This window comes from Pongo abelii, chromosome 4, assembly GCF_028885655.2.
Source record: "Pongo abelii isolate AG06213 chromosome 4, NHGRI_mPonAbe1-v2.0_pri, whole genome shotgun sequence".
Classification (NCBI taxonomy): domain Eukaryota; kingdom Metazoa; phylum Chordata; class Mammalia; order Primates; family Hominidae; genus Pongo; species Pongo abelii.
In genome coordinates, this window is record NC_071989.2 from 178,870,645 (window position 1) to 178,890,492 (window position 19,848).

Below are 19,848 nucleotides of genomic sequence, written 5' to 3' on the forward strand. Positions count from 1 at the left end.
GAGGCCCGGATGGAGATACAAATTTAGGAGTTAAAGTCATGTGGACTGGGGAGTATGTGAGAGCATAGAGGGAGTCTGTGATTCCCAGAAGAGTAGAATCTACTAAAGGAGAGAGATGTTACTGAGTCATACAAGTAAATCATCCTAGACCATGATGAACGTTAGGAAAGGGAGTTGCAATGAGGCTCCCTTGGGGTACACATGGGTACAGCAGACCCTGCCCTGCAGAAGCTCATAGTCTGAAAGTAGAGATACGGCCGCACACAGACAGCTGGATATAAAGTGTGCTCATAGGAGGGGTGCCAGAAATAACCTCAGAGAATGGGGGTGGTCTCAGTCACTTAAGGCTGGTGGGGTGATAGAAAACTAAATGAAGAAGGCTCTCGATCTGGACCATGAAGGATAATGACCATGAAGAATCCTGACTTTCAGAGATGAGAAGGCGAGGGACATTCTACACAAAGAAAGAACATAGAGAGGGGTTTGGGAAATACCAGAAACACAGGGTACTAGCAAGAAATAAGCCAAGAAAAGAAGGTTGGGGTCCCATCATGAGGGAAGAGACTGTCCAGAGAAAGAGCTTGGACTCACCCTGTAGGCAGTGGAGAGCCATGAAGTCAATGATTGGTATGATGGAGCTGCCCTTTAGGGGAAGGAGCTTTTCAGGATGAAGAGACTGGAGGCTGCAAGACCAGTCGGAAGGGCTTGGCAAGGAGGAAGGAGAGAACAACATGGACAGGAAGACACTTAAGGAGAAATGCAAATTGACAACAAGTACCAAAATGTTAAAACATGCATGACATTTGGCCAGTATTATTATTATTATTATTATTTTGAGAGAGACTCTCACTATTGCCCAGGCTGGAGTGAAGTGTCATGATCTCAGATCTCTGCAACCTCCACCTTCTGGGTTCAAGGGATCCTCATGCGTCAGCTTCCCAAGTAGCTGGGATTACCGGCGTGCACCATAACGCCCAGCTAATTTTTGTATTTTTAGTAGAGACAGGGTTTCACCACAATGGTCAGGCTGGTCTTGAACTCCAGACCTCAAGTGATCCACCCACCTTAGCCTCCCAAAGTGCTGAGATTACAGGCGCGAGCCACCGCACCCGGCCCATTTGAACAGTATTATTACTTGGAGGAGAACAGTGGAGAAAGGGTATATATAGGAGGTACATGACATACGCAGAAGAGTGATCACTGGAGCATTGTTTATTACAGAAAAAACTGAGAAAAAAAAAACCAAAAAGATCCATCAGTAAGAAATGGATTAAACAAACTGTGATACATCCATACAGTGGAATGCTCTTCAGTGATTAAAAAGGATGATATATATCTACATTCATTGGGCTGAAAGAAGCACACAATTTATTGTTGAGTAAAAAAGACAGGCTGCGAAACAGCATTTGTTGTTTAGCCCCATTTATCAAAATGATACCCTTAAAATATCATTCATGTATATACATGTAGGGAGACCTTCGAAATTATGTTCATCAAAACGTGGATGACAGTTTTTGTTAGGTGATATGATGTGGTAGCAGGTTGTTTATTTGTTTGGTTGGGGATGGGGGGGGTGATTTCTCTTTAGATCTTTTCTGGATGGCATGAATTTTCTGCCATAAGCTTGTAATATCTTAAACATAAGACAAGGCAAATTTTCAAAAAGAAGTCGAACAGTTATTGAGTTCTTGCAAGGCAAACAGCCCCAGGTCTAGAGTGTGAATAGTTGTTAAGCTGCATTAGCTGACATCTCTAAATCAGTAATTTGGCCTTTGAGCCTCTCCCCAAAGAGGGTAAGGGAATTTTAGTCTGGCACAAGGATGAAGGAACCTAAGGGATCATGCTCAGATAGTCTGGTAATTTTCTGCCCTCTTCCAGGGTCTTCCTGAGAGCTATCAACAAGTTTGCAGAAACCATGAACCAGAAGTTCCTAGAACACACGAACTTTGAGTTCCAGGTGAGTATGAGGCACCAGAGCTACCCTTGGAGCTGCCCAGGGCGTCTCTGACATCTTGGGCTGATTGCTCCATCAGACACATCCCAAAGCCCACAGAAGCTGTGCCAGTCTCTCCGGGGATTCCCACGGAGGGTTATGGCTGGGGAGAAAATTCTCAGGCTTTCAACCAGGGCCTTGATTAAATAGTCATCAACTGATCATCATATGCAAATGTGACTGTATAATGGCCTCTTATGCTAACAAGGAGATTTGCATTCATTCATTGTCAGAGTCTGTACTACCTTTTAAAAATGTATCACCTTTTTTTTACTTTTCTATTCTCTGAAGCCAAAAGAGCAGCCAGTCATAGACAATGAAAAATGATTTACAATCAAATTCTCCAGTACAACTTTGTGGCTTCCTGATTCCTTTGAAAGTCATTTTTAGTGCTCAGCCAAGACCTGGGACCTCTAAGAGATTCAGGGTCCTAAAAGTATGTTCCTGGGGCAAACAGAATGACACACCTGCCCCAGGTCCAGGCCCAAGAAGCACAGACTCTGTGGGAAAGTCCAGATTGCTGCCTCTACCTGGAGATGTGGGAGGGAAGGCCCCCCACAAAAGGATCCCCTCCAGGGAAGTCTCTGATCCCTATCATCTCTTCCAGTGGGGGCTTAGAGGGTAGGAGGCACTGAGCTCATGCACTGGAATGATGGTGTTTTTTCCTTGCTCATCTAAGTTGTTCAGTTCCTCTCTGGGTTTTCGCCTCTCAGAAGCTGAGCAACTTCAGGCAAGGCCTGGACTGTATCCGTGCCTCAAGTGAGTCATCTGTAAAATGCAAAAACTACCCTTTCTACTTCATAGGGTTTTTCCAGAACTGGAATGTGACGAGGGGCTTGCTGGGAGAATCCACTTGTAAGGTCCCATAAGTTTCTATTCAAATACTTCCTCCTTAAAGAGGCCTCCCCTACTGACTCCTCCCTGAGGATCACCCCCACTCACTCCACGGTCATTATGCAAAACCATGTGGCTTCCTGGAGTCTCTTCGTAGCACTAAATGTCATTACAACTCATCTTTCTTGTCTACGTGTGTATTTTCTCTCTTTCCTCCCATAGAACTTAAGCCTCATGGGTATAAAGACCTTGAACACACAACAACTCTATGCTCTGTGCCTGGCACATAGTAGGTCTCCTTGAGGAGGTGATATCTGGGCTGAGGCCTGTGAGATTCACCCTGCTGAGAGCACCAGCCTATGAGTAGATGAGTATTTGCTGAGAGGATGAACAGGATCTTTGAACAAGAGTCTCTTGAACTACCTTGCATTCAAATCAGGCAACTGAGTGACAATGAGAGCGATAATAAAATGAGTAGCTGCCATTTTCTGATGGTTAATACATGCCAGATCTCACAAGAAGCACTTTAAGGGCATTATCTTTCGCAGTCTTTACAGCCACCCTACAAGTTACCCACTATTACTAATATTTTTTCTGCTCTAAGGAGGCAGGAAGTAAGACTCAGAGATAATAAGGAGGTAGCCTGGTGTCACCGAGCACATCAATGCAAAGTTGGGACCAGAACTCAGTGGTGGCTGACACCGAGGCCCACCCAGATGACTACAGCCACGTGCCTGATGTAGACTTTCACCCCTGCAGTGGGTTGACTGCCTGACCGGGTCTGGGTGAGAGTTTCTCCTGGCATTATAAATCTTCGACACGGGAACAAAGCATATCTCTTTAGTTGGTTTGAATCAGGAGAGATGTTTGATTCCCTTCCAAATGTGGCTGAGAGGCCTGCAGGCTCTGGTCATGGGTATGTTCAGGGAAGTTTCTGCTTTTTGGGAGGGGCAACTTGGAACACCATACCTAGGGGCCAGAAGTGACAGGGTTTGGTCCATATAACTGCAAGCTAGTTTGTTCATCTCTTTCCGTGGGTGTCGGCAATTGCAGCCTCAAACTTGCTTTCCTGACTTCACTCTTTTCCATACTCTTAGATGGATATTTTCCAAGAGAAGCTCAACTTCAGTCCTTCAGGGCATTCCTTTTGGTTTATATCCTGTTATCCTGAAAGAAAATCTGTATTTAAGAGATGCTCATAGATTGAGGGTTTCATACATGAGAAGTACGGACTTGCAAGCTGAGTGACTTTAGACAAATTACTTCATCTCTATGTGCCTCAGTTTCCTAACATTAAACCAGGATACTAATAGCAGCTATATCATTGGATTGTTGTGAGGATTAAGTGAATTCACGTAAAGCATTTAGAACAGTGCTGGGAACATAGCAGCCATTTAGTAAGTGTTAGCTCATTGTAATAATAGTAATTTTATTATTTGGATAATGATTATGATGATCATGCCCCTAAATGTGTCAGGGCTGGGAATGCATGTCAGTCCTTGATAAACAGGACAGGAGGCCTCTTTCTGGTCACCACAACATTGCCTGGGGCTGTCACACCCACAAGATTCTGTAAAACAGAAGAGTGGCCAACATTACAAAATAAAGTAAGTCTCTTTTCCTAATGAGGCTTCCATAGCTATTTATTGAAAAGTACCCAAGAACAGGATCATTTTCCAACCTTATCTTTGTTCTCCTACCTCTTCCTCCCCCTGTGTGAGAATGGATTTTTTCTCTGTACCCTGCCTGGAACACGCCTTGTCTCCTTCTTACGGTCTCATTAATTATGCATTTAATATCAGCAGGAACAGCATCCATCACTGACTGCTGCCTGTCTTGGCAGCCACTGACCAGAGGAGGAGCAGATGCAATGAGATTATCCCTAATATCTTTCCCAGAACTGTGGTTTTGTGATTCAAAGGGCAGAAAGTAAGAAGCTTGGTGACTGCCACTCTGTAGGTGACAAGAACTGGGAATTATAAAAATGGTGTTTTCTGCTTGCGGCTAAGATCACTTGCACTCCAGGCCCTATTCAGGATGCTGGTCCTTGGTGTCTGCATCAGTTCATGTGGTCAGGGAAGACCAAGAGAGTTTCAAATTCAAATCAGCACGAATTTTTGTTTAAGAGCAATTCTTATGGGCCCAGACTATTGCAACATGCTTCAAGGAACTCAGAAGCAAAGAACACTGCCCTACCCTCAAGGATCTTGGAATCTTGATAGAAGGCTATACAAATCCATCTTCCAGCATCCAGGCTTTTGAAGAGAGTGACTAACTTTATTGGGCATCTACTTAGAAAATTTTGATTCTCATCATAATCTTGTCAGGTTGGGATATACCCATTTCACTGGTGAATAAACTGAGCTTCAGAGAATTGATTACTTTTCTGTTAAAGGTCATCTAACCAATAAATGGGGCTGCTGCAATTCAACCCCAGGCCTGTCTGCAAAGCACATCCTCTTTTCACTCTTCTGCTCTGTTTCTTAGGAAGCAGGTGCCTTTGCATTCCAGGAGACAGCTCTATTTAGATCCAGAAGCACTCTCTGCCCTTTCTGGTTCTTACTGGCACTGGGATAGAGAGCTCTGAGATGATTGGCCGGAAGATGAGACTCTCCATGTTGAAATCTCTGATTGGCCCTGGAATCAGAGATTATACTTGAGCTCCAGAAAGACTCTGTGTTAGGCAGCACTGTGTTGGGTATTGAGATCATTCTCTCTCCTTGGGGATGCTCTAATTGGCTCTAGGTGTGGCCATTTCTGCCTAGGCCTTGAGGCATTTTTGGATTACCACCCTATCCTGGGAACCATTTTTGATATCCCGTTGAGATGAAAAACTTCTAGAATATTTCTAGCCATTAGTAGAGGCATGAGGGCCACCTTCGTCTTTATAATGGGAAATGTAACTGTTGATGCCAAAAACAGGGCAGCGAGAGACGCACACAGAGGGAGCAGTCGTCAAATCCTTGCAACCGCCCATAGTACCACCACAGGGGGACTCATGATGGGATGGTTCTACCAGGCAGAATGGTGGGCACATGCTTGAGTGCAGTTTCCCCAGCCCTGCCTGCTTCAGCTTTTAGGCCCCAGACGTCCTCTTGTCTGATATTTCTCACCTGAGTCCACACCTGGGACCTTCCACTCCCAGAATCAGAAGGCTCCCCAGAGTGGTCATGACAGCTGTGCCTCTGCCCTGCAGAGGAGGGCAGGCTGACTGCATTTCAGCACCACTGCATGCTGGTTTATTTTTTTTTTATTGAAATTTGGGATAAATAATAATTCAAGGTCACTGAGAAAGAATCCTGATTCTGATTAAAAAATCCTTGATCTCTCTGCTATAAAGACTATAGTCTTTATAAACATCAGATGGATCAGTGAAAACCTTAACCAACAACATAGCTGAAAGGACACTGAGAAAGGAGAAGAGTGATTTCAGCAGAAGAGCAGGGTAGTGAAGAATGCAAGTCCTGGAGTCGGATAAACTGGATTCAGATGCCACCTTCACCATTTTGTAGCTCTGTGATGTCGGGCAAGATATTGAACCTCTCTGGGCCTCAGTTTCCTGATCTCTAAAATGGGGAGAATAATTATACAAATCTCATAGTTTATTTTAGGGAGGATTTAACCAGAATGCATGCGGTGTTCTTGGTTCATTAATGAACTCATTCAAAAAATAATTTCCCGAGCACATGCTGGCTCAGACGCGATGTGCGATACTGTGTAAACGAGTGAATTTAAAAAGAAGGTTCTTGCTTGCTTGATGCTGACAGCCAGTAGAGGAGACAGAAAATAAATTAACTTTGTTTAAAATACGATATAGATGTTGTGAACAGGGTATAATATGGGTGAATAATGGGTGAATCTACTTTGCTTGGATGAATGGAGAAGGCTTTTCCAAGACTGAGAGTGATTTCCTCATTTAGTCCTTACAACCATACCCTTTAGATACTGTTGTCCTCATTTTCTAGATGAAGTTACTGAGACTCAGAAAGGTAGGGTACGTTGTCCATGATAATGGAACTGGTCATTGAATTGAAACCCTGGAAGGCAACCTGACAGTATCTATAAAAACAAACAAAGACAAAAAACAAACAACAACTAAACATGCATAGATCCTGTGTCTTAGAAATTCCGGTTCTAGGAATGTATACTACAAATGTAGTTTCCCATGCATAAAGATGTTTAAATAAGGGTGTTGATTACAGCACTGTTGCTAGCGAAAAAAAAAATTGGAATCAAGCTAAATGTCTATAAATAGGGAATTTGGTTAAAATTAAAGTACATCCTCATAGAATACAATGTAGCAATAAAAGAGAATGAAGCAGATCTGTATATGCTAATATAGAAACATTTGCAAGATATATTGGTAAGAGAAAAAAGCCAAGTGCAGCAGACTTTTAAAAAAGATGTCTATACATACATTTGTTTATGCATAAAAAAATTGTGAAAGGCTATCCAAGGAATTGTTAACATTTTCTTCTGGGGAGTTAGACTTAGATCCAAGGTAGGATGGAAAATAACTTTCTCCCATTTAATCTTTTCTATCATTTATTTTTTTAACTATGTGTGTATATTTTATAATTTTTTGAGAGTTAATTAAAAGTAACTAAATTCTTATTATACCCACTAGCAGTATGACTTTGGGTGGTCTTTTACCTTATCTGGATTTTACTGTTTACCTCTGTGCAATATGGTAGTCAGAACAGATGACACTTAAATTTATTCCAGTTCTAACTCTCTATTGTCCTATAATTTCAAAATATTAAATTCCCAATTGGAAATCACCTCATCTCTTCCCCAGGGCAAAGAGACCTGTGCATTTTGCTAAAGAGACGCTGTAGCTTCCCCTAGTCAGCTGAGCTAGGCACTTAGTAGAAATATCACCAGGCAGTTTCTAGCAGGGCAGAAAGAAAAATCTGGGACCCTCTGAAGAATTTCTCTCACAATACGGCAATCAATAAATAAATATTCTCAGGAGCCCAGCTGTATTCAAGTCATTGTGCTGAGCATGGCATTAGAGATACAAATAAATGGAAGACAAAATCTTGGTACTTGTGGAGCTTACAATTGGAGAAGACAGGGCATACAAATACTCCACAACCAATGCTACCATCAACACCACCATTCCATTTACTGAGCACTTAGTATCAAGCCCGTAGTGGATGCCTCATTCTCAAACTATTGATCCCGTAATTACAACAGTCGTTCATGGTAGGTACCATTATGTTGGGTATTTTACAAGTGAGGAGAATGAGGCTCAGAAAGGTCAAGTCACTAGCCAAAGGCAACCCAGCTAATAAGCAATAGCACTGGTTTTCACACCCTGGTCTGCAAGACACTGACACATGTGCTCTTGACTATCAGACAGTGCTGTCATGAGAAACAAATGGAGCACAAGGCCAGGTGCAGAACAGTGGACTAACATCCATGGTTGCACACAATAAGTGCTCCTCAAATCAGGAAGTGATCAGGCAGACCCAATATGCCCTGCAGTCTAGGAAGGCTTCATGAAGGAAGCAGGTCTTGAACCCAGCTTGGATGTAAGAATAGGACACAGTCACTGCAGGTATGAGAACCACTGTGAGTGAAGCCATGGAGACCAAAATGCTCCTGTGATCTCTGTGGAGTCTGAGCAGACCAGGCCACCTAGGTGGGCAGTTGTTGAAGGGGACAGCACTGGGGACCGTGGAAATTGTATGAGACTTTAAAAGCCAGGTGAATGCATTTGGATCTGATTCTTTGGGAACAAGAGTGAAGAAAGGCTTGGGGCAGAGGCCTTATAAGTATTTAGCAATATCTAATTGTGACCACTGCTCACCTCTAAGAGCACTGCACAGAGCCATATACTGTGACAACCTCCTCTGAGTTCCAGAAGTCATTCCCACAGAGCTCCATGGCCAAAACTGGGCAGAGGCTGTGGGTGAGGTACTTGGATGTGCCATTTCTGATCCACTAAGAAGATGAGGCACAGCTACGGCCTCATGGTTCATTAAAGGTCTTCCAGAATGGAAGCCAAAACGAAAACAAAACCAGCTCCACTCTGTGAGAATTGAAATGTGTGTCCACACAGAGATTTGTACAAAAATGTTCATAGCAGCATTGCGTCAATGCTATGACTCATAATAGTCAAAGACTGAAAACAGCCCAAATGACCATCAGTGGATGAATAGATAATCAAAATGAGTATATCCATATGATAGAATATTATTCAACAATAAAAAAATGAAGTACTGATCCATACTACAACATGGATGAAACTTGAAAGCATTACACTAAGTATAAGAAATCATACGTGAAAGGTCACATATATTATGATGTCACTTATATGAACTGTCAGAATAGGCAAATCCACAGAGACAGATAGTACATTAGTATTCACAGTTTCCAGGCAGTTTGTAGCAGGGCAGACAGAAAAATCTGGGACCTTTTGAAGAATTTCTGTGACAATATAGCAATTGATAAATAAATATTTTCTGGAGCCCAGCTGTGTTCAAGTCATTGTGCTGAGCATGGCATTAGGGATACAACTAAATGTAAGACAGGATTTGGGTACTTGTGGAGCTCACAGTTGGAGAAGACAGGGCATACAAATACTCTACACCCAGTGCTACCATCAACACCACCATTGCATTTACTGAGTGCTCAGTGTGTGCCAAGCCTGTGGTGGATGCCTCATGCTTGTATAGGTTCCAGGGACAGGGTAGGGGAAGGTGTTGGTGGGGAGAAGAGGAACTGACTCTTATGGGTAGAGGTTTTCTTTTGGCTTGATGAAAATGTTCCAAAATTAGACAATGGTAATGGTTGAACTGCCTTGTAAATATACTAAAAACTAAATCATACACTTAAAAAGTGAATTTTATGGTATATAAATTATATCTCAGATTTTTTTAAAAAAAAAAAGAAAATCAGGAATGGGATGACAGAGAAAATGCTTTTTTGATGGATTCGTTCAGGGTAGAATAGATAATGGCAAGAGGCTCAACCATATTTGACGTGTCTTATGTGTTAGGGGGCATTTCTGAAATTATTCTCACAAGTAATTGTAAATTGACTTGCTTTGTTGGATACCCATTTCCCATGTACCTTAATTACTCTTTTGCTGTCCCCTAAAATCAGAGATTTCTCACTTTCATGGAAACACTCATTTCCATGTCCTGTGGCCACGGTTTTCTCTTGCCCTGGCTTGTCGTTTCAAATTCTCATCTTAAATGTGAGAAGGTATAAGCTCCGGACATAAGCAGACCAAAGCTGCACCTTTTCAAAGCAAAGCCCTGGAGAAGCTGCTAAGTCACTGGGATGCCGGGAGGAAAGACAGTCTGAGGAGACATGGACAGGAGACCCAACCTGCCACATGTGTTTACATAAGCAACGTTGCTATGGAAACAAGGAGATTTGATTCCAAATGTTACAAGAAACTTTGGAGGACTTTGAGGAAGGGAGTGGCATGATCTGATGTGTTTTTGTTTTTGTTTTTGTTTTGAGATGGAGTCTCATTCTGTCTCCCAGGCTGGAGTGCAGTGGTGTGATCTCAGCTCACTGCAGCCTCCGCCTCCTGGGTTCAAGTGAGTCTCCTGCCTCAGTTTCCTGAGTAGCTGGGATTACAGGTGTGTGCTACCACGCCCGGCTAATTTTTGTATTTTTAGTAGAGACGGGGTTTTACCATGTTGGTCAGGCTGGTCTCGAATGATCTGATGTGTTTTAAAAGGTTCTTCTGGTCTCTGCATGGAGAATTGACTTTAAGGGGGCCATGAGCCAAGAGGCCACTTCACTGCATCCCCAGAGCCGTTTGTTTTTTTGGGCCCTGGGTGATAAAGGTCCAAGTAAAGAAAAAAGCATTCACTCAACAGAATGTAAACTGCATGAGGCCAGGGATCGCTGTCTGTGTAACCGCTGCTCTGTCACCACACTGTGGCAATGCCAGAGCACCTAGCAGATGTTCCAGAAATATTTGTTAAATGCATCCCCAGCTGAATACCGACCGTGGTGTGTTAAAAGAACCCCGAATGTCAATCAGAAGGTCTGGGTGCAGATCTTAGCTCTGCTGTGTATATAACAAGATGAGAGACTTAGGCAAAATACTTAACCTCTCCAAGCTTCAGTCTCCTCATCTATAATAGAGGAATAAGAGCTGTCAAGTGTTGACAGATGAAAGGAAGATGTATGAGAAAGTTCCTGGCCCATAGTAAAATTAGAGTGCTTGTTTTGCTTCTTTCAAAGACTGGAACCGCAAACCGATTTGGAAGTCATACTCTGGGCAGCAATGATGATGTTATGTTATCAGTGGAAGAGTTGCCTCTTTCATAGTCTTGGCCATCTGCAAACACGAATGAACATCTTTGAGTTAAGGATGAAGGTCTCAATGGCAGGATGATTTCTCTGGCTAATGTTGCCTATCCTCTTGCTACATACATTGTTGAGAGGGGCCTAAAGTGGGTGGGCTTCGTTCAGCAAAGCTGTCTCCCACATGCTCCTTGCAGGACCTTGGCATCTTGCAACAATTGCCCTTGAGCACCAAAACCCTAGGCTGTATCACTGGTTTTGGTACCAAAGAAACCACTGGAATAAAGAAAATCACAACAGCAATAAGGCTAGCAAGGATTTTTGAGCTCTTACTGTGATTCGTGTCTTTAAACACGTCATTTTGTGTCATCTTTATCACAGCTTTCTGCAGTGGGTACCAGAGTCACATCAGTTTTGCAGACAGGTTCACCGAGGCTCCGTGATGAATCCATGGATTGTAGATCCATGGTTTGGACCTATAATATCTCTGGTTCTGTAGCCTGTATCAATATTGCCATCAGTGTGGCTAATCTTTTGAGCAGTCACCATGTGCTGACCCCTTTACCTGCTCTATTTCACTGCAAGCTGGTGGAGTGGGTTAGCACCAACAGATCAGGTACATGCAAATATCCTTACAAGCCTGCATCTCAGCTAGGCCAGCAGGGGCTGTAACTGAAACATGCATCAGAATCACCTGAGTGCTTATTAACTTGTAGATTTCTAGGTCCCACCCCCAGAGGTTCTGTTTCAGTAGGTCTGGGCAGGGGCCAGAGAATTTGTATCTCTAGCAAGTTCCCAGGTGCTGCTGCTGATCTGGCAACCACACTTTGAAACTATCGAACTAAGGGGGAAGTAAAGGCAAAATATTTTAAAACAGAATGGATTGCAGGTTGGTCCTCCAAGCTGTCAGGTGAATTAGGGAGGACTTCCAGAGAGGCTGTGAATCCCTGAACTATCTTAACCTTTGTCACCCTCTAATTCCAGGGCAAGAACCAGCTCTCCATGTCACCCAGCTGGGGCAAGTTATTTGTCTTTCAAAAAACAGAACAAAGCGCAAGGACAAAAAACAAACAAACAAAAAAAAACAAAACAAAAAAACTAAAATCAGCAACAACAACAAACTAAAATTCTCCTCCTCTCCCAAATCCTGTTGTCTGAGAGTGGACGTGGTAGCGCCTAGAGAAATCCATCCATTGTCCTCACTGTGGCCAGGATGTTAATTTCAGAGTCAGTGCCAGTTAGAAAACTGCAGTGGGCACAATTTAACTGGTTCTGCCTCTATCTTCTGCCATCTTCATAAATTATTCACACTACCCAGCGCTTATGCCTTCCCACCTCAGACCCTCTCCATAACTGTTCTCTGCTCTTTCATTTACAGCTGTGGAACAACTATTTTCATCTGGCAGTGGCTTTTATCACCCAGGATTCTCTGCAGCTGGAGCAGTTCTCACACGCCAAGTACAACAAAATCCTGAATAAGTAGGTTGCATTTTTGGATTTCCTGAAGAGGGGGAGGTCCATGAGATCCTCTGAGATGGTGCCTGAAGCAGAGGTTTTTGTTCCTCCTAGGTACGGGGACATGAGACGGCTAATTGGCTTCTCCATCCGTGATATGTGGTACAAGCTTGGTGAGTAGGCACACACATCCAGATACTCACATCTGCGTGCACCAAACTCCTTCTTGAAGACCATCTGTTGGAGGACCACAGGGGTTTTAGCAGTGGGAGCATGAAATAACAGTTCATTACTGTGTGCACCCCAGTTCCTAATAAGTGCCTGATTATACTCTGAATAAGAGGGGGTCACCATACCCATATCTACCCCCAGCCCTGCAAGCAGCTGTGAATATGCTTCTGCTTGATGCCCCCAATGGGTTACAGATCCAAATGGAAATTTATAAGAGGGACCAGGACTGTCATGGGAACTCACGTGCTCACACATCACACGGATGCTTGCTGCTGATTGGAGGGTCATTCTGCATCCTGTATAGCGTGGTCCACAAAACATACTCCAACCTCATGAGGAGAATTGGCTTTCTGAAAGATGAGAGGGTCTTTTTAGCTGAAAAGTGACCCCAGAAGCTGTCTCTGCCTCAGGGAGCTGCAGGAATCCTGTGTGATTACCTGAATGATACCTGTGGAGGGAGGGATGGAATCAAGGAGACATTTATTGAGAGTCTGAGTCAGGCCCATGCTAAGAAGATTATATTTAATCTTCACATCACTTCCTGTAAGATGGAATTGTTCCCCCATCCTTTTATTGATCAGGAAACTCAGAAAAGGAAGTAACTTCCTTGAAATCAAACAGCTGGAAACCTCCAAGTGTGGTTTTGATTCCACAAGGACAGGGGCCATAAACCTTGCTCATGGCCTGAATCCTCCTCTATAAAAATGTGCTGAAAGGTTGGATGGATGGATGAATGGATGGATGGATGGATGGATGGATGGATGGATGGATGGATGAATGAACAGTAATGAATTTTTTATTTTTCTGTCCCTCCTTGACTCTCTGATTCTAAATTGCTCTGCCCTGGGTGTGGATATTGACTTTCCTACAAGTACTAACTTGTGCCCATCTCTTGGATTTAATTTTTGTTCCCTCTTCAGACTACGCTTCTTGCTTCCCCAGACCTCTTATTATCTGCCAGTTCCCATAGGTTTTTTAGGCAGCAGTTGCATGACCCTTCCAGCGAGTTCTATCCACTGTGGGGGAAGCATAGAGCAGTGGATAGATGATCAGTCTGGGTTCTGTGGTTGGTGATAGCATCAGACTCAAGCTAGGAGAAGTACATACTGGATAACAGGGAGGTTGCAGGTTGGCTCACAAAGCCCAAGGCAGAGCCAAGGACCCAAGCCCAGAACAGACTGCCACATCTTTGCTTTGGGCCTTGCTTTGACATTTACAGGCTGTGAGGCCCAGCATCACCAGGCCTAAGTTGGGGAAATAAGCACCCTCACAAGGGGCTTATGAGGGTCATCAGAGCACAAGCTGGGGCAAGTGGAGCCATAGAGGCCACTACACCCACATCAGAGTTTTTATCATTATTGTCATCCTTGCCCCTTCAGGATGGAACCTAATGTTTCTGTTCTCCCTGGCCTCTACCCTCTAAGATGCCAGTAGCACCCTCTCTAGTTATGACAACCAAAAAAATCTCCAGACATTGCCAAATATCCCCTGGGAGAAGGGGGTGCCACCTCTACCCTGTTTTTCTAGAAAGGCATGTCTTTCTCAGTTTATCTTTTGTTTCTCCACTCTGGGTAAGGACTGGGATATAGGAAATAATTGGTGTTTCATTTACCATTGCTTTGCAATGGTAGGGGAATGGGGGAACATGGTGCAAGCACAGGCCCACATGACAGCTGGCACCTGGCCTCAGGGTCAGGAATATGAGAAGGAGTAAGGGCCTGCAGCAAAGTGAAACTGACATGCTCATGCAGAGAAAAAAGACAGTCACTGTTCCTCTCCAGTTAATAGCTGTCCTACTGAAATGCAATCCCAATGTTGTCATACCTTTCAGTTTTTCAAAAGAAGCCAGGAGAGTGGGTTTTTCAATGTATTTTCCAATTTATGAATACTAATGAAAACTAATTGAAAGTTTTCAAAACATCAGATGTGCTCAACACATGATGGACCCAGATTCAGTTCACTTCCAAGTTTGCATTCGTTGCTCTACAACAGCACAGGCTGGAGAAAGCTGTGGCGGGCTTCCTTCCCCAGCTCGACACCCCAGGCACTGCCAGAATTGCAAAACAGGGATCTGTGCTTTGTTTGTTTCAAGTCCTTTCACATGGCTTGCTCTTTTCTGAATGTCCTTCATTGCCATTGTTTTGCACACAGAAGATTTTATTTAGATATAGATTATGTTTTGGCAGGAATTCCTTCACTCCCAATTATGCTGATGAATGAAAAGATGTTACCAAATATTCCACCTGCTTAGAATCACAGAACATCGGAGCTGGAAGGGCCCTTCAGAGATCATATTGTCCAGCATTTTTCAAACATTTATTTTTAGCTGAGGACCAATAAAAAAATTCTCATGCTTAATAAGTAAATTGGATGAAAGCAGAACTATTGTAATTGAAGTGAGATGGGAGACCCAGAGCCCATTATAACAGGCTGCTCTTGAACTTCCCTTGTAGAGGGTTTTCTAGGGGGAAGCCCTGAGCACTGCAGAGAACAGTTGGAAGCAACTGATCTTGTCCAATTCACTATTTTACTAATGAGGAAACTGAAGTCCATAGAGAAGGGGTTTGTACAAGATCATGTATTGGGTTAGAGGCAGAAACTGGTCAAGCACCTTAGCCAGAGTGTTTGCTCTGAAGCATCACAGACTCCCTGCTGTTAGCAAAAACCTGTAGGATGAATTAATGCAATTAAAAGATATATCTGTCAGGGGTTGAGGGTTGGTTGCAAAAAAGAGGCATTGACTGCAGCTGCCTTAATCAGAGAAGGTATTTATTAGAAGGGCAAGAAGGAGCTGAAGAACCAGGCTTCTCTTGTTCCTGGCTACCTGAATCCAGGATTCAGTGTTTTAGGATTGCAATTTGCTCAATTAACAATGCCTTGTAGCAGGTAACAGCCACATGTCCCAAGTCTGTCTCATGAGAATCAGCAGAAACATACCTGTTAGGGCTACAGGAAAGTATTTTTTTCCAATTAAAAACAAAACAAGACAAAAAACAACAGGCAAGGAGAGGACAGATTGAATGAACAAAACGCATTTTTGCCCACAGCCCTCCCCTCTCTTTCTTTCTGGAGAAGGACAATGTGGCTGGAGGGGCAGTAGCCATCTTAAAGCCATGAGGACAAAACTTACATTCTGAGAATGAAGGAGCAGCTCTGGACTGGCCATCTTTTGGCTTCCTGTTAAACAAGAAAATTAAAGCTTCAGTTTAGTCATGGTAGTCAGATTTCTGTTGCATCCCTAACTGATACATCATCTAATTCAACCCTGCTGATTTTATAGGTAAAGTTGCCAAACGAGGCCAAGAGAAGCACAAGGACATTCCCAAGGTCAAAAACAAGGCAGTGACTGAATTGAGGCTAAAAGAGCCTGTCTCTTGATCCCAAGTGCAATGTTCTTACAAATATTTTTTTTTCAAAGTGTATGCATATTGTTTCAAAGGGTGTGAAATAACCAACGATCTACGTTTTTTCAAAGATGACTGATAATGAGTAAATCATAATGCATGTTAGTTTTCTAAATTTTGTTTTAAGGCCAGAAGCAATCAGGGCATCATCATCACCAACATCAGTATCATCATCTTCTTCTTCTCATCAAGAACAACTTGAGCAACTCTGTGATTATAAGATAGCTAATTGCAAAGCTATAATCTCAGGCTTGAAGATTATTTAACATTCTTCAGGGGCAAATCTAGACAAATTATGTGTGTGTGGAGAGGAGGTATGGGCAGGGAGGTCTTCATGGGGAGAAAGACAACATGTGGTTAAGGAGCCAGCCACTCAGGGGTTAATGCCATTTGTTGTTTTGGTTCCTGGGTGGATGCCAAATGGAATTTACTTTTCCCAGTAGTGTAGCATTGTAACATTTGATTTCTGCTGGGCATGAAGAAATGCACATTTTGCTCAAAAGACTTTGCACTTAATCCTCCCCCATTCACTTGGGTTAACACTGAGCTGCTGTGTTAACATTCGTTGTGGCAAAGAAAGACACATTCTAGCGCCTGGCATCTTGGCCTCCCATGTAGGGAGGTTGGCCTGACCAAGCCTCGAGGGCAATTTGGCCATTACTGTTTAAGCATCTACAGAGTGCTCAGCTTGGTGCGGAGGTCCAGGGAGTGGAGCTATCTAGTAGGGAAAAGTGACAAAGTGAAATGTGTAGTGGCGACTCAGGACTTCAGGCAAAAGGGATATAAGTGAGGACTATAAGGATGATTCCGTGTGGGGAAATGGCTTCTGAATTGGAAGGAGGACCATGTCAGGACTGAAGGAAAGACAGGGAAGGGGCAGGTATTCCAGGGGAGCAACCAGCCCAGCAAGCATGGCTTCCTGGCATTGGGGAGAGGCTGCTGGGAATAAATAGGAAATGGGATTAGTGTGGCTGTGGCCATCCATCCATTCATTTACTCATTCATGTAATAACCAACATCGAGCACTGTGGTAGGCTCTGCAAAGATGTCCATGTCCTAATCCCCAGAACCTGTGGAATATATTACCTGTTCTTTAGAAACAGGATACAAGCCTCCTAATTATAAATGCTTTAGTGTCTTTATTTTTCAAAAATTAAAAGAATAAAGTTAATTTTAACAATACATTTAACACCATATTCTAAAGTGTTATACTAAACATGTAATCAATATAAAATATTACTGAGATTTTGTTTTCCTTTTTTGGGTATCTGGTGGATTTTTTACACCTGCAGCACATTTCTAATGGACTAGCCACATTTCAAGGGCTCAAAAGACTCATGCAGCTAGTAGCTTCCACACAGAATAGCACAGCCCTAGAAAATGGGAAAGGGTTTACTTGCAGAGACATGTGTCAGGGGGTAGACTTTGGAGGGGGGTCCAGGAGAGGGAAGGAAGAAGAGCTCGTTGGCAGTGGAAGGCCCAAGGTGGGAAAAGCAGTGCCCTGGGGGAGTGGGAGGTAGGCAGGTGGATGGAGGGTGGCGTGTGAGAGGCACACAATGGGTATGGGGAGGGCGCACAGGACCAGACATGCTCCCAGCAGTTTATCCTGAGAGCAAGGAAAGTCATAGGGAAAAAACGCTGTGAATAAACATGATCCAACTGGGGCTTTTCAAACATCTTTGAGGACAAATGAGAAAATATTTCAATAAGACAGAGAAGAGTGGAGGGTTGTGAGTGTCAGCCATGGTAGGGAAGATAAATCCATCTGACCCTTTCCCCAGTTCAGCTGTTTGCTTTAAAAGTGAACAAATAAAATGACCAGCCTGAAAATTTCCATGAAATGCTTCAGGGAGCTCCACGAGGTTAGGCCTTGTCTTTTCATATTGCTTCATCTAAAACTCGGCGTAGAGCTGAACCCAAAGTACTTACCGTCAGCAGCAGCAGCGACAGCATCAACACTTCCTGAGCTTTTGCAATGTGCCAGACACTGTGCAGGGCCCTTCGTTTGCACAAACTCTTAAGCTTCGACAATTCTATTAGGCAGATTTTATTATCTTCATTTTACAGATGAGATCATGGAGGCTCAGGCAAGGTAAATGACAAGCACAATACCACACAACCAGGGAGCGGCAGTGGCAGGACCTGACCCAGGCTGTCAGACTCAAAGACTCTACGGGGCCTGGAAGGAAGCTGAGGCTGGGCAGGTCCTGAATAATGAGGAGAGAATTGATTGCCTGTCTCAGAGCATTGCCAGGAGGGAGCTTTTCCAAGCCTAAGACAGAGGAGCAAAGATTGGTGGATCTGTGTTCTGTCTTCCCCTTTTGAACTGATTTTAGTTTTTTTTTTTTTTTTTAAATCAGCTCAGCTTTATTTCAAAGTCCCCAGGAGGCTTGCTGGACTCTGAAATCCAGGGAGTCATAACTTGCCCTCATCCTTGTTCATTGCAGGGTCTGTGCCAGCCTTTGGAGAGACCTTTCTGTCCCATGTCAGTCTCAGAAGGCCATGGCTTGCCCAACTTAATTCTCAGCCAAGTTTACAAAAGCCTCCCTCCCTCCCTCCTTTCTCCCTTCCCTCCCTCCCTCCTTTTTTTCTTTCCCTCTCTCCCTCCTTTTCTTCTTTCCCTCCCTCCCTCCTTTCTTTCTTCCTTCCTTCCTTTCTTCCTTCTTTCCTTCCTTTCACCTTTCCTTCCTTCCCTCCTTCCTTCTTGTTTCTTTCAAGGTCATCTCCTCAGTGCCCTCAGATCCTTTGCATTGCACCCTACAGTCCACTCCTGGGAGGAGTGATGGAGGAGGCCACTGTACAGATGAGAAACCAAGACCAGAGAATTCATGGGACCCCTTTCCACCCACACCCCCGAGCTCTTCTCTGTGCTCGCATTATCAGCAGATCCTCTCCCAAAGCCTGTGTAATCTGGCATTTGGATTTTTCCTGCTGGCTTATTGGCACTTTAATAGCCTTTTCTAATTGGTATCTGTTCCCAGTGAAGTTCAGCTTCAATTACATGAAAAAGACCCTCTTAGTAAATGCCCTTCCTTGCCTTTTCTTGAATACAGCAGCAGGTGTGTCTCTTGCATGAGCACTTTTTTTCCCAAATGAGTTTGTATTCAATTAGCCACAAATACGTTCTGCGTGCATGTGTATGCATCTATGTATGTAAAGATACGCAAACACGTACACATTTGGATACTTGAACACAAAATCCAATGTGCTGAAATTCCACTTTTATGTAAATGAATAACATTTCTTAAGGGAGCATTGTAAGGGCCGTTGAGGTCACACTGTATTTGGAGATCACCATCTCTCTCTCCGCTTTCCCTATTCTGCCAAATATCTCCTCAACTGACTGTAAAGAATACAGATCAAAAGTATTTAAGAAATCACGGGTCTACAGCATGTCTGCCCTTTATTTTAAACCATCTAAAATTGATCCTTCTCGTGCCCAATACCCTCCGGTATTCTAAAGGCCTTTGTTGCATAAGCAATTTCTCCATTCCGTGGTGTCTTATCTGACAGTTTCCCATTTACCTTCTACCTATTTTTGCACTTGGCTTTGAATTTTAAAACCCCACTGTGGTTTGAAAAAGACTTAAAGGATCTTGAAGGATGAAATCAGAAACCTAGATTAGCAATTACTATAAACCTGCCAGAAAGGAA

At 43.5% G+C, this 19,848-nt stretch overlaps 1 protein-coding gene across 4 annotated transcripts in view; it reads left to right on the top strand.

Annotated features, from left to right (window-relative positions):
• Window positions 1–19,848, top strand: part of DOCK2 (dedicator of cytokinesis 2) — a 442,316-nt gene that overhangs the window by 355,804 nt on the left and 66,664 nt on the right. For all 4 annotated transcript variants that reach the window (XM_009241272.4, XM_024247240.3, XM_054556208.2 and 1 more), the window contains 3 exons: window positions 1,879–1,957; window positions 12,483–12,583; window positions 12,674–12,732. In XM_009241272.4, coding sequence (XP_009239547.4) covers window positions 1,879–1,957; window positions 12,483–12,583; window positions 12,674–12,732 — 239 coding nt within the window. The remainder of the gene's footprint in view (window positions 1–1,878; window positions 1,958–12,482; window positions 12,584–12,673; window positions 12,733–19,848) is intronic.